A 14253-nucleotide genomic window follows, 5' to 3' on the forward strand; every position below is an offset into this window, starting at 1 on the left:
ATTTCCAGACACAAACCAATATAGGCCTCAGGGGCAGGGAGATGAGGGAAAAAACAAAAAAGAAAAAAAAGAAAAAAAAAAAACATAAAAAAAAAACTGGGAACAAAAAAAGAAAAAATTGATTAGCCCAAGAAGGCAGGAGGAGCAGTCTGCAGGGCAGGCGGGCGGCCCCCGCGCCCCAGAGTCCAGGCCACAGTAGAGTCCGGGCGCCCGGGGCCGGCGCTGGCGGGGGGCAAGCCCGGCCCCACTCCTCAATTGTTGTCAGACTCATCCTCGGCTTCCCGCAGCCAGGTGAAGAAGGCCGTCACCGACTTGAGCGCCACGCCCTTGCCTTGCTGCTCGGCCGGGTCCTTGCTCGACTCCCACTTGTAGAAGGCCTCTTCCTTGATGACGTCCTCATCGTACAAGGCATCGAAGAACATTCGCAGCAGGTCTGCAGGGATGGGGTTGGGAGGAAGGAAGGAGCAGGGTCAGGGGCTCTCGCCAGGCACCCACTTGCCAGGGGCCCTTCGCCACGGCAGCCCGGCTGGGGCTACTGGGCCGGGACCTGCCAAGGGGCCCACGCCACTCTTTGCTGGTCACTGCATGTGGCACGGAGGGAATTCCACCCCCTCCCGTTCTCTGCCACATGCCAGGGTGTTTTTAAGGGGTGGTGACTGGGGTGTGCCAATGCTCTTGCTAGGACCAAGGCTGGAGGGCCCCAGTTAGAGGGTCTTTCTCCTCCACTCGGTTAGACCAACACCACATTTGGAGTCAGGAAGGAATTTTACCCCCTGGGCAGACCAATATGGACTGGGGAGCTTTCTGCCTTCCTCTATAGTGGAGGTGTAGCCTCTATCTGGGATCTCTTAAGCCTACATTAACCTTGTGCAGCGCCAGGACATTGCCTGCTGGGGTCCCCCTGCCTTCCTGCACCAGGTTTGGGTGCGACGTCATGTGTTGTCAGAGGTGATGGTAGTTCTAGTGTTTAGATCACGGGTTTACATGGGATGGTTTGGACAGGGCCAATCCTGCCTCAGGCAGTGGGCTACCTCTGAGGTCCCTTCCAGCCCCACTTCTCTAGGATCCTCTCAGATCACACACCAGCCACTGGTGGCCTGAACTGCATCAAGGGGCCCACGCCAACCAGGTCAGGACACACCGGGGGCCCAAGCTGTGCAAGGGGCCTGTGCTGGCTGGGTACAAACCAACTAAAGTAACCCTCCCAAATCCTGAGGCCTGGCCACCCCCTGGGAAGAAAAGGCCCTTTCTTCCCCTTGTGCAGGAACCAAGGTGCCCCCCACCCACCACCCCCACGCCCAGGCTGCACAGCCACTCACTGGGAGGCTGGTCCAGCTTCACCACCAGGGCCTGCAAGGCGTAGAGGGCCTGCAGCTCCTTCTGCTCGTCGGTCACGTACTTCTGCAGCAGCTTGGCCCGGCTGTGGATCACAGCCACATCCACCCGGTAGGGGTTCTCGACTATAGGTAGACAAGGGCAACACCTGAGACACAGACTTGGGGTCCCTGCCCCACACCCCCCAGGGTAGTCCTGCCATCTCCTAGGAGTCCCCCCCCTGCACCCCACTGCTGCCCTAGTAGGGCAGGGTTGAGGCCCACCCCCCACCTCCATCTCTGCCCAAACTCACAGACAATGGCTGAATGGCACACGGATGTCATCAGGGCCCTGATAAACACATTGGACGAGACCTGCTGCTCATTCAGGTTGGCCTGGTGGAGAGATTCAGCCAGATGAGGCCCCACAGATCAAGGGAGCCCCCAGCCCCTCCCCTCCCCCCAGCCAGAGCAGTGAAGGCTCAAAACAGCTGGGAGTCACCCCATAATTGCCCCTGCCCTGCTCCAGGGAGGCCCTTGCATGCACCATACAAGCAGCGGCTGCCTAACCTCTTGCCCCACACATGCAAGAAGCAACAGGCACTAGCTGGACTCCCTGTGGGATCCCCTCCCTCAGCTTCTTGGTCATTACCCCACAACACATGCTCCACAGACTGGCTCACTGCCTGTCCCATCAACTTAGTTGCTGTATTGCGGGGGGGGTGTCCTTCCTTCCAACCACCAAGGGGGAGCCCCGACCAGCGGTTCTCCACCTCTTCACACTTGAGGCCTCCTCAAGAAGTGCCAGAGCTTGTGGTTGTCACTTGTTTTTTTAACTACAGAAAAGTGTTAGAGCAATTCTGTCTGCAAAGACCTCAGAGCCTGCAGCAGGACAAGGCGGTTCCAACATTGCATTCCTGGGTGAAATCTCTAGGTTTATCGCATGAGTGACGTTTGCTCCCCTAACGGTGCTACCATTGTGCTGCATCCCCCTGGCTGAGAATCACTGGGACAGACCCTCTGCAACAGGAGCAGGGCCTCTACCTGGGATTTCTTGAATGTATATTAACAACCTTTTACAGCAGCAGGACATTGGCTGCTGTGGTTCCCCTGCCTTACCTGTGGCAGGTTTGGCTGCGATGTCTCAGTTGCGTCAGCGCTGACAGTAGTTTTACAGAGTTTAGATTATGGATGTTTGGACTAGTTTGGATTGGCCTGACCCTGCCTCGGGCAGGATGACCTCCAGAGGTCTTTCCCAGCCCCACTTCTCTATTTCTATGATTCTATGCACCACCACCAGAGCACAACAAGCAGGCCTGTCTCCAACAGCAGATGCTACAGTATGCACAAGTCATACCCAGTGAGACCTGTCCCACGTCAGCTCCTCTCTGGCATTTGGTTCAGGGCTGTCACGGGATCCAGCTTGCTGGGGTCCTGTCTGCTCTCTCCTACCCCCAGGCCCCACCCTCTGCCCTGCCAGCAAAGGCCACAAGTAAGCACCACCCTCAGATTTGCTGCCTGTCCCTATGCTGCAGCAGGGCCACTCAGGGAAAAGCCAGCCCTGCAACCTGCCCTCTCCCAGAAAGGCCCCACCTCGATCCAGTCATATATTCTTTGGTTGTCCGAGTTCTCCTCCAGCAGCCTGTCCACCTGCTTGCCCAGCTCCTCGCTGGTCAGCTCCTTGCGGCTCGGTGTGTCCGAGCTGTCCTCCATTGTGTACTCCAGTTTCTGGGGGCAAGAGAGGATGGTGAAGGGGGCTGCTCTGCCCCAAGGGACCCTGCACACTGTGTGTGTGCACACACGTTTCGGGGGGGCGGGGGGGGGAATGGGACATGGAGCTCCGGGCTGGGTCCTCTGGCTTCAGGAGCTCACAGAAATGAGGCAACAGCTGGTCCTGAGCCAAGCAGGACGCCATTCACCTCTAGGGTGGCCCCAGCCCACCTCACCTGCTCTGTGACAAACTTGTTGACATCCTGGTCCTCAGGCAGGAACTCCTTCCAGCTCAGGCCACCCTCTCGCCAGAGGGCCCCAGCCTTCTTGTGACTCTGTAGACACGCACAGGTGTGAGCAAGGGCAAGGCTGCCAGAGGACACAGCCCGCCGCCAGCAGCCACACCAGCCCACACTAGGGCGGCCCCTCCAGCGCAGGCCTGCCCACTCCCCCATAACCTCACTGCCCACGGGAGCCAAGAAACAGGGCTGCCGGAATGGCACTGGGCACTGGCAAGGACACTGGCTTACATGGGTGCTGGCACGATGGATTCCAGGCTGAGCGGAGGTTCCCCGCCCCCACTGCAGCTGCAGCTGCAGCAAGCTACACTGCTCCACTGAGTGACACTTCCTCCAAGTCAAAGGGTCAGGACATCTCCACGGGGGCACCCGGGCAGGGCAAAGCCAGTGATCAGCACACACAATACCAATGAGCGTTGTGCCCAGGCCCCAGCCCAGCCCTGTGAGCAGGGCCACCACTCACCATGCCCTTGCAGAGCAGGCCTAGGATCTCCACCAGGAGAGTGGGTGCCTTCCCAAGGGGCACCAGGGACTTGGCAATCTCCCTGCGGGCACAAAGACAGGTTAGCTCTCCAGGCATGGAGGCGCAGGCAAGCAGGCAGGAAAGGGTTGTAGCAGGGCTCTCACCTGAAGAGCTCCTCCATGGGGATGCCGCCCTCTCGCAGGATGGGCGTGATCAGCTCGGCCAGATACAGCCAGATGTGGGGAATGTCAATCTCCATGTCCTCAGCGACTTCCAGGATTTCCCGCAGCCTGTGGGGCAAGAAGAGGGGTAGGGGCCATGGGTGCCAGGCAGGGCAGTCCAGTACCTGTCCACCTCAGGGCACAGCAAGGCAGCCTGTTCTGCCCTCCCCAGAGTCCTGCACTCACCCATTGTAGTACTGCTCCTTGGTGAGGGAGCCAGCCTTGACCATCTGGTAGAGCAACAGCCCCATGTGCTCCCGGGCAATGGTGCTCCGCTCCAGCGTGGACTCAATGCCGTTGCGCACGAAGACATGTAGCAGCGTGGGACTGCCCAGCTCCTGCACGCACTGCAGCGCCTCCTGCAAGCACAGAGGGCAACGCTCAGCCCAGCCCATGACCTGGCACAGCTCAGCACGGCACCGTGCCCCACCCCAACACCTGAGCAGAGATCCCCCCACCACCCCTGCTCCCAGCCTCAACCCTGCCTAAGAGGGTCTGAGCCATCAGTGCAGCCCCTGCCCTGGCCAAGCATCCCTCCCCTCTCCCTGCCCAGCTGGCAAGTGTCCTGGGCACAGCAGCCCTGCCCTGGCCCCTCACCTTCATGTCATTGATGTGCAGGTATTCCTCGATGATGGCCTTGGACTTCTTCTCCAGCTCATCCTCGGACAGAGCTGGCTTGGGAGGGGCAGCAGGGGGTGCTAGCTCCCGCTTCACTGCGGGGACAGCAGAGATCAGAGCAAAGCAGGGGCACAAGAGGGGCAGCCCCAGCCAAGAGGCAGCTACACGGAGCCCTGCCCCCAGCCTCCCCTACCGAGCACTCACAGGGCTCACGGCTCCGGTCCCTCTCCTCCGTCATGCTAGCCACCTTGCGCACTGCCTCAAGGGCACCCGTCTTATCCCGTTCACGGCTCCGGTCCTCTGTCTCCTTGCTGTAGCTGCGTTTGGTGAGGGCAGGCCGGGCCCGGTCACCCCGGTCGGCACGGTCCAGGCGATCACCCCGGTCACTGCGCTCCCGGTCTAGGCGGTCGCTGCGCTCGCTGGCCTTCTCTGACCGGTCCCGGCTTGAGCTGCTTCTGCAAGGAAGAGAGAAGGGGAATATCACAGCCAGTAACGGGTGCCCCCACTCACGCCAGCTTGCTTCCCTTCCCTCCCATGGGCAAAAGCCAGGCTATGAGTGCTCTCTCCTGGGGTACCTAGAGCCCTAGCAGACCCCATGTCATGCCTCTGCCCCTGGCTGCAGTGCTCTGCCCTGGGGCACATCCTGCATAAGGCTGCAGACCCCACATACAGAAGCCACAGGGTCACTGGCCTTGCAGCCCCCATCTCAGGAGCAACCATCACACTTGATGGGGGAGCATACAGGGCCTGGGAACAGCTAGTGGGACAGTGCCAGCTCCAGGATGGCCCCCATGCCAGGGGCAGAAGGCCATGAAATCCAGCTACCCAGGTGCCCTCCTCCTTCTATGGGGTGGAGGAAGGTCTGCAAGGCCAGCCCAGGGCCAGAGGGGTTGGCAAGGCCCCTCCCCCTGCACTCCTTCCTTACTCTCACTCCATGACCGGGGGCAGGGGCAACCCAAGCCTGGAGTCATAGGCAGCACCACACACCTCTGCACCACACGCCGTGAGTCCAGGCTGTCTGCTGGGGTTGACTGCTGCAGGGCTGAGAAGCGGTTCAGGGTGCTTGTGCCCGACCGGCTGGCATCAGAGCCTGGGCACAGAGGAGAGGAGTTACAGCAGCAGGGAGGGGAGGAGGGGTGCCATAGACTCCAGCCCAGAGCCAGCAGCAGGAGGGGCCTGGACCTCCAGGCCCAATGCCCCCAGAGCACTGCCTACACCCCTACCTGAGTCAGCAGGCTTGGCCCCAGAGCCCCCACTGCTGCCCTTGCCCCAGCTCAGCCTCCCACCGGGCGCAAAGAGCTGGTTGTTGGAATCGATAGAGCCAGGCTGCAGAGAGAGGGAGAGAAGGGGGATGCACTGAGCAAGGTGGAGTCACTGCTTGCTTCAGCACGACAACCAACACCATAGCCAGGCGGCACATACATGCCCCCCACTCCATGCTCCCACCCTGGAAGCTGGGAAGAGACTAGGACTTTCCCCGATGCAGGACTCATGACCTAGCCAGACTCCTAGCCACAAGGCACCAGGTCTCCACTCTGTGCCCAGTCAGAACTGGTGGGCAGGAGTCCATGCAGCCGAGACCTGCTGGCCCACAATCCTGCAGCTGCCCCCTGGGCACCCTCCCATGGCCTCACACTTGGACACCCTGCCCTGGCGAGCCAGCCAATACAGCCCATAGTCCTGCTTACAACCCTGGGCCATGCGGAAGCCAGACAATGCCACCAAAACAGCTGCTGACCAGCCATCTAGAGATACTGGTGACTGCCATTAGGCTCCCAATTTAACGAAACCTTGCAAGCAGGTTCCCACTTCTCCCAGCCATCGTTCTGGACAGCAGCAGATGTGACCAGGCAGCTTTGGCCTGGCAGAAACTCTCACCTTGGTGATCTTGGTCAGCCGGGTGGTGTCGATGGGCCGGTTGCCCTTGCTGATGGGGACGGTGTTCCAGCCGTCGTCTGCCACCAAGTTCCCACGACCACCTGCATGGACAGGCACATCAGTCCCAGGTCTTGGCCCCCAGCCCTTTGTAGCTCCTGGGAGCCTGCCTGCCTCCAGCAAGCCGCAGGCCTACCTGCACATAGCACCCAGAGACCCCCAAGATGTGCCAAGAGCTGCAAAGAGCCTGGAGCAGCAGCCCCCCACCCAGCCACTGCCAGTCACTCACTGCTAGAAGACGGGCCAGGGGGCCCTCTCCGTTTGTCCTGCTTCGACATGAGCTGCTGCACTTTGATTTGCTCCCGGTGCTCCTCCAGCTCAGCCTCCTTGTGGATCTGGTCGATGGTCTTGGGGCCAAGGTCTCCCCTCCGCGGCACCCAGCTATTCTGCAAAGGCAGGAAGAAGGGAGTTCAGCCACCATGGGCAGGCACCAGGGTGGGGAGTCTGCCCGGACTCCCCAGCTCAGGGCACAGGGGGCTGGCTAGCATCCTCCCCTGCAAGGGCCTGCCCCTGGGTTTGTAGCAGCCTTTGGCACAGAAAGCCTCAGCCAAAGTTCTCCCTGCATTAACCAACTGCCTAGATGCTGTCAGCCCTCTGCGTGGCCACGCTAGCCAAGGCCACTGCCTAGCACGGTGTCTTGGGGGCTGGTCACAGTACCAGGGAGGACTCCACAGGTGCAGGCCAGGAACCAAGAGCAAGAGGGGGTGCCCAGGCCCAGGCGGGTCGGGCACCTCACCCACCAGGCCACAGCACCCCTGCCCAGGCCCAGGCAAGGCTGGCACCTTACCCGCCGTAGGTCAATGACGTCCTGCAGCATGAAGCGGATGCGAGAAGATGTCTTCTTCTCCTTAATGATCTTGTCCATCTGGTTGAAGTACTGATCCATGCGGGGCTGAAAGGGAGAGGGGAGAAGGGGAAACTAAGTATACGCCTGACTGCGCCACGCCCCATCCGCAGCCCACAGCTCAGGTACGGCAAACAATGGCCCACGGATGCCAGGAGCCAAACTCTTCATCCCTGAGGGGTTCCCCCCCAGGCCTCTGCACCCCACACACTCCAGGGCCATACTCCAGCCCCATAGCACAGACCATCCCAGAGGCCTCCCCTTGCCCCAGGGGGGCTGGGTCCAGCGTCAGGCCAGCTCCAAGCCATGGGGCAGCATATGGGAATGAGCAGCTTAAGAGACCCAAAACCAGCAGGATCAGTGCATATTGTGAGTGTGGGTACCTTGGCCTTCTCAAAGTCAAGGTCCTTGCCAATAGTGGTGAGGAGGCGGCAGAGGCACTCCAGTGACTCTTCATCGTGGTTTTTGAGCAGTTTGACCACACAGTCATGCATGATGGCCTCTGTCAACATCTTCAGCTTGAACAACTCCCCAATGAACTTGATATTGCCTAGAGAGCGCCGCCGTGCCTTGTCCCGTGCATCTTCTAGCTCATCCTTTAGGCGGGTCTTCTCCTCTGGCTGTGGGGAAAGAAGCAGAGAAGGGCCTTAGGGGGAGCCTGAACCTGCCAGGTACCCACTGTGGGTCACCCCCTCCTACCCCACTTACAGAGATGGTCTCATCCATCTCCTTCTGCTTCTTCTCGAAGATCTCGTCATCATCCTTGTCCTTCTCAAACTCCTTCTGGCACCGGTTGAGCAGCAGCTTGCGGAAGTTCACGGTCACCGCCGGTTTGTCGGTTGTGGGCACTTTGAGCTGCAGGGAGGGCCACAGGCTTGCAGTGAGGGCTTGGGCAAACCTCAAGGCCAGGCCCTCAAGGCCAGCACAGGGAGGAGCTGGGCAACCCAGCTCCCACCCCCCAGGCTGGAAGGCACGACTCATGGGTTCTAGCCCATCATGTCCTCTCCCTTGCATGCACCCTGGCTGCTCCCCCCACCCCCAGGCATGGTCCCTGCCCCACACAGGGAGCTAAGGGGTACAGTGGCCCTGGCTGCACTTACCCCCATGAGACAGCGGCACATGTTGGCATAGGCGACAGAGAAATTGGGCTCAGAGATGGCCTTCTCGAAGATGAGGTCGATGACGCCCTTGAGCCTCTCCTCCGTGTTGATGGATAGCTCCATCACCTGCTTCATCAGCTGCTGGAACATCTGCGGCGTCAGCTTGTTCAGGATGCTGCGCACACGGCGAAACAGGTCCTGGAAGAAGGAAGGGAATGTGGTCAGAACCAACCCGAGCCCCAGCCACCACCCACTGCTCTGAGGCAGCTCCACAGAGCCCCCAGCAGCCAGGTTGGGACAGCCGTGTCACACCCCCCACACCCTGCCCTGCCCACCTGTGTCTTGATATTCTCAGGGTCCTCTTCCTCAGAGGCACGCTTGCTGCTGGGCTTCCAGGCCTTCTCAGCCTTGTTGAGCTTGATATCCTCATTGAGGGACACAGTGGCAATGATCTTGCGCGGCTCCTTCCGCTGGCTCTGCTGGGAACGCCGAGGCCCCAACCCTGCAGGCTGGGAATGGGGGGTCAGGGGGTAGAAGGGTCAGTACCTACCTGCCACTACCCCCATGCTCTTCACTGGAGGCCTCACCCCAGCCGCAGCCTAGAGTCCCAGTGCTCCCAACCTGCCCTAGCACCATTCAGCCTCAGGGCCCCTGGGCACCTGCCTGCTCAGATCCTCAGTTCCATCACGGAGCATCAGTGGCCCAGACACGATGGCACTAACAGGAGATCATCATGCACGCAAGATGCTGACTGGAGCGGTGTGAGGCACAAGCAGGGGCAAATCCAGAAGGGTGCGGTTGCACCCCCTTTGATTCCTGCTCTACCCACCTGCCCAAGAGGGGCAGGGGCATTTCTATTCAGGTAGTGAATAGAAGGCTCCATTGACTTCATGGCTTGTTGCCATCTACCTGCTTCCTGTTAATCTCTCTACACTCCACAGAGGTGTGGGCACTTTGAGCTGCACCCTCAGGGTGCTAACAACCCTTTCCCTTTTTTAAGGGCTAACTCAATGAATGTAACATCAGTATCTTTCCTCCATAATTCTGCTCTGTTAGCCTTGGTAATCTCTTTCTTCTATTCCACGGCCATGCAGACTGTTTTCAGTTCGAGCTGAACTCCAGTGAATGTTAACTCACGTTGGAAACAACAGTCAAGTGATGGACAGGCTGTCAAAATGCTTGAGAAGACTAGGCTTTGTTTTATGAAGCAAAATAGGAGATGTATGTTTAAGTATAAAGAGTACAAGACTAACAAAAGCAACCCAGACTGTTTTCATCTAGTTTTGTTTTCTTTTTTAACTGATATGCTATCTAGCAAATCAGTGTGCATTCAAATGCGGTTGTATTTGATTTTGCTTTGACCTCAAACACTCTAGGGCTACGCACCTGGTTTTTCAGTAAAATTTCTAATTTCTCTTTAACTGGAAAAAAACTCCATGTGTTGTGTTAAGTGGGAGGATGCCCCATACCCACCTTTTCAAAATCCTAGAACTGCCCATGGGCGCTGATCTTCCACACAACCATAATCTAAACTATGTAAGATTACCAAGACTCCCACCTCTGCACAACCTGTGTGGTACTCACTGGCCCGCCGCGGCTGCCCATGGTGGGCCGGCCCAGGTTGGCAAAAGAGGGGGTGAAGTCAGGGCCGCAGTTCATGTTGCTCAGGCGGACGGGGTCCAGAGCACGTAGTGGCGTCTTGTTGGCCTGCGAGGTGGGAAGGAAAGAAGCTAGTGAGTCCCCTGGAGGTGAGGACACCACCCCTCACCACCCCTAGCATCTACCCCCTAGAGGGAAGGAGCCCTGCTGAAGGGATTTGAGGCTGCCCCAGGGCCAGGAGCAGCCTGGGGCAGCCCACCTCAGAGAATGGGATGAGTAAGACTGGCAGGTACAAGGTGCAGAGGCTCCCCCACAGGGGAGAAGCTACTGCCCATTAACCCTACAGCCCTGCCCCTACCAGCAAAAGGGGACTCCACCTGAGGTCACTGCCCACTCCCATGTCCACCCCAATGGCTCACAGCGAGAAATTGCCCAGCTCCATGCCCCACTAGGGGAGGGGATGAGGGAAGGTGACACTGACCTTGTCTAGCACCACATCACTGATTTGAGGCAGCCCCTCAGGTTTCTGCATGCTGGCAAAGATGAACTGGAAGCCCAGCAGGAACTCCCGGTCATAGCGCTTCTTCTCCTCGGGGTTCAGGGGCTTCCATTGCTCTGAGGAACAGAGAAGAAGGCCCTCAGAAACCTTTTCTCTGTCAGCCGCCAGCCCTGCCAGGGGAGAGACATGAGACCCCCTGGAGGAAGGGGGAAGGGGAGGCCTCGGCACCGCAGGCACTGGGCAGTGTCTGCCCCACAGTGCGGCACCAGAAGAAAAGGGACCCGTGCCAGGCTCTGCCCATCAGTGGGGGCAGCCCAAGGCAGCCTGACAGGGGAGAACTTCCCAAAGACCTGTGTTGCAGGGCATGCTGACACCCACCACCTAGACAACAAAGCTGCTCAAGCTCCTGCCCACCAGGCAAGAGAGCCAGAAAGCCCACAATGCCAAAACTCAAGTGGAGTCAAAACCCATGATGCCCTGCAGGATACCCACCTACACCCGGCACAGCCCTGCCCCAACCGCAGCACCCACAGCCACCAGCAGAGGCCGGAAAGCTCCTCCTGAGGCCTCACCTTCCTTGTAGCCGTACTTCTGGTCCGTGGACTTGCCTTTCTCAGGATCCACCTTGTCCTCCTTCTCCTCCCACGTCTCCTCGGCCTCCTCCTGGGGCCGGGCTGGCACAGGCTCCTCAGGCTCCGTGGCAGGAGCCAAGGCAGGGGGCTTGTTCTCTGCCTCCGAGGCGCTGTCAACGATCTGGGACTGGAGATGAGCCCACCTGTCAGGAGCCTCCCAACGCTGCAGCCCCCACGCGCTCCAGACCATCCCCCCCTCCCCTGGGAGATGCCTCCCAGCTACAAGCTGCACCCTCCATGGCCCGACTCCCCGCGTCCTCAGATCCTCAGTTCCATCATGGAGCATCAGTGGCCCAGACACGGTGGCACTAACAAGAGATCATCACGGGATGCAGGACGGAGATGCAGGCCAAGCAAACACACCCACCTCTTTGAAGGCATCCAGCAGGTCGCCAACAGCCTCCTTCTTGTTCAGCTCCTTCATGCGCCGCTTCTTCTTTGGTACCGACACAGCCACTGGAGAAGCAGAGGGGATGTGAGAACCCAGCAGGATCTCCCACTGCACCCCCAGGCATGGCATGGTGCCCTCCCCAGGCTGTGGGTAGTGGTGCCAGGGCAGATACCATCCTGCAGGCCAAGGCAGCAGCCAATGCTGAGTGAAGGCAGGCCCTGTGCCTCCCTGCCCTAGGAACGGCCTCCCTCGTACCTGATGCAGCTGCCTCCATGCTCTGAAGTGGCTCTGCGGGTGCTGGGGGTGGCAGCTCAAGCACCTCAACAGGCTCCTCAGCTGGCTCCTCAGTCTCCTCCTCCTCCTCAGGCTCCTGCTCCTCCTCCTCTTCCTCCTCGGGGGGTGGTGAAGGTGGTGAGGGTGGAGAGGGTGGCACAGGTGGGCTGACAGTCTCTTCCTCCATCTTGGCCTCCTCAGGCTCTGAGATGGGGCTGACGTCTGACTCAGGCGGCTCCTCTGGCTCCTCAGCCTCGGGCTTGCCCGACACTTCCAGCCCATTAGGCATTACCAGCTCCTCGGGCTGGGCAATGGGTGACTCCAAGACAGGCTCTGGCTGGCAGGCTGGCGGCTCTGGCGTGGGCTCACGTGGCTCCTCCAGGACTCCATTGGACTCCGCAAGGTCCTCACAGATGACCTCCTCCTGGGGCGGCGGGGAGGGACTGGGGGATGTGGCAGGCTGCATGGGCAGCTCCACCACCGGGGAAGGCACCGGCACTGGCATAGGCAGGGGCACGGGCACCGCCACTGCCACAGGCACCACCACAGGTAGCGGTTCTACCAGCATGGGCTGGACTGGGGGCTCCAAAACAGGAATGGCAGAGGCCTCCTCCTCTTCAGCCACAAGGTCCACATTGGTGGTATCCATGGGCGGCTCCAGGGCCCCCAGCACTGTAGTGATGGCGCTAAAAGGTTCGTGTACATCGGCCGGAGCAGCTTCCAGCTCCACTTTAGTGTCTACATCCACGGAGGCTTCCACGGGCACCAGGGTGACAGCAGTCAGCAGCACGGACTCCACCTCGGGGATAAGCGGGGGTGGAGGTGACGGTGACGCCGACTTGGTGGGCTCCAAGGGGAGGGGCTTGCTCACCACCAGGGCGGGCTTGGGGCGGTCATCTATAGGGCAGGAACAAAAGGTCAGCAGGAGGGAAGGGGGCAGTCACCCTGGGGACCTGGAGGCTCTCCTCAGCACCCCACGGGGTCAATGGGCTGCCATGAGCATGGAGCCGAGAGAGCTCTGTCTCAAGAAGCCAGGAGAGCAGACAGAGCAATGGACAAGCAGCGAGAGGCCTCTGCCACTGCCCGCTCTGCTGAGGTAACAAGGCAGCATGCTGACGCGCCACGCGCCGGGGGAGAAATGACAGTCTGTGTGGGAAGCTCAGCAGGGTGCTACTGGAACCTGGGGAGGTGCTGAGAGTTGGGAACAGGCACTGCCAGGGGGCAGGTGGGCACGTGACCAGGCACCAACAGCCCAGGCAGGGCAGGGCTGGTCTGACTGGTACCAGCTGCAGAAAGAAAGGACAAGATGGGCAAATGCTGGACAGAGGCAGCAGCAGGGTCTCCCTAGGCCACTTCAGAGGCAACATCCTCCAGCTCAACTCAGAACCCAGCGTAAGATGGAAAATCAGCTGGCCTGGGCAGCAATCTGGCACAGGGGCATGGTGACACAGGGAGGACCCACCAAGGTGACGGGGCACCCACCTGAGCAGCCAGGCTCAGCTCAGGAAGTGCAGCCAAGGCTGCAGGAGACAGTGAGCTGCACAGGGGGCAGACGCAGCCAGACAGGACTCTGAGCAGGGGACAGAAGAGGGCACCCACTACACCTTACAGCTCGCAATGCCCTGGGCTACGAAGGATCAGAGGGCACTGCAGGGGCCGGAAAAGCCGCAGGGCAGGGGCTAGGGTGCTTGGGAAGTGGGGGGAGGCGGCAGGCAGCTCCAGCAGGGCAAGTACCAGGGCCAGGAGGACAGAGACCAAGGGGGGCAGGGGTGCAGGCTGAGCCCCTGCTGTGTGCAGCATGGGGCTGGAGCCGACAGCCTGAGGAAAAAGGGACAATCCTGTGGCTCAGGCCCCCAACCTAGCCTGGACGCAATACAGGGGGAATGCTGCAGGGGTGGGCCTGCACCCCCAGGGCAGGATGGGGCCTGCAGGGCCCCCGGATTCCATGATGGGAAGCCACCCCAACCCTCAGCGCTCCCCCTCACACGCAGGCACTGACAGCAGGCAGCAGCAAGGGAAGGCCCTCCCTGCATCCCCACCCCCCCTGCACACTGCTGGGCTGCGCCCCCCAATCCCCACCCCCCATGTGCACTCACCTGGCCGGACAATAACCGCGATATGGGGCGTCTCTCCATTGGCCTGTGGCTCCAAACCACCTCCAGTCTGGGGAGCAGAGGCACACAAAGGGTTAATGAGCAGCTTTCTCCTGTCTCCTACTTCCCCACCCCCCACCAACCACTTCCAGGGGGAGAACTAGGGCAGGGGGGCAGCTCAGAGACCATCTCACCGATACCAACCTGCTGAAAACAAAGGTGGGGCTTGCCCCTCAAATATGGCTGCTGCCCAGTGGAAGGGA

General features: G+C 60.2%; 1 protein-coding gene across 6 annotated transcripts in view; it reads right to left on the reverse strand.

The window, feature by feature from the left end:
- Positions 1-219: 219 nt before the first annotated feature.
- Positions 220-14253, reverse strand: part of EIF4G1 (eukaryotic translation initiation factor 4 gamma 1) — a 25461-nt gene continuing 11427 nt past the window's right edge. For 5 of the 6 annotated variants that reach the window (XM_019532813.1, XM_019532814.1, XM_019532815.1 and 2 more), the window contains 25 exons: positions 13994-14060; positions 11880-12794; positions 11601-11689; positions 11174-11360; positions 10584-10717; positions 10088-10210; positions 8839-9012; positions 8504-8701; positions 8112-8258; positions 7787-8023; positions 7347-7451; positions 6789-6945; positions 6503-6603; positions 5848-5950; positions 5612-5714; positions 4829-5079; positions 4604-4719; positions 4193-4365; positions 3950-4075; positions 3786-3867; positions 3260-3358; positions 2907-3041; positions 1628-1709; positions 1320-1460; positions 220-433 (listed from right to left, as the gene is read on the reverse strand). In XM_019532813.1, coding sequence (XP_019388358.1) covers positions 252-433; positions 1320-1460; positions 1628-1709; positions 2907-3041; positions 3260-3358; positions 3786-3867; positions 3950-4075; positions 4193-4365; positions 4604-4719; positions 4829-5079; positions 5612-5714; positions 5848-5950; positions 6503-6603; positions 6789-6945; positions 7347-7451; positions 7787-8023; positions 8112-8258; positions 8504-8701; positions 8839-9012; positions 10088-10210; positions 10584-10717; positions 11174-11360; positions 11601-11689; positions 11880-12794; positions 13994-14060 — 4227 coding nt within the window. In that variant the 3' untranslated portion in view covers positions 220-251. The remainder of the gene's footprint in view (positions 434-1319; positions 1461-1627; positions 1710-2906; positions 3042-3259; positions 3359-3785; positions 3868-3949; positions 4076-4192; positions 4366-4603; positions 4720-4828; positions 5080-5611; positions 5715-5847; positions 5951-6502; positions 6604-6788; positions 6946-7346; positions 7452-7786; positions 8024-8111; positions 8259-8503; positions 8702-8838; positions 9013-10087; positions 10211-10583; positions 10718-11173; positions 11361-11600; positions 11690-11879; positions 12795-13993; positions 14061-14253) is intronic. The other variant, XM_019532816.1, reaches the window with a different exon arrangement.

This window comes from Crocodylus porosus, unplaced genomic scaffold (genome assembly GCF_001723895.1).
Source record: "Crocodylus porosus isolate Cpor-Errol unplaced genomic scaffold, CroPor_comp1, whole genome shotgun sequence".
NCBI classification, from domain to species: domain Eukaryota; kingdom Metazoa; phylum Chordata; order Crocodylia; family Crocodylidae; genus Crocodylus; species Crocodylus porosus.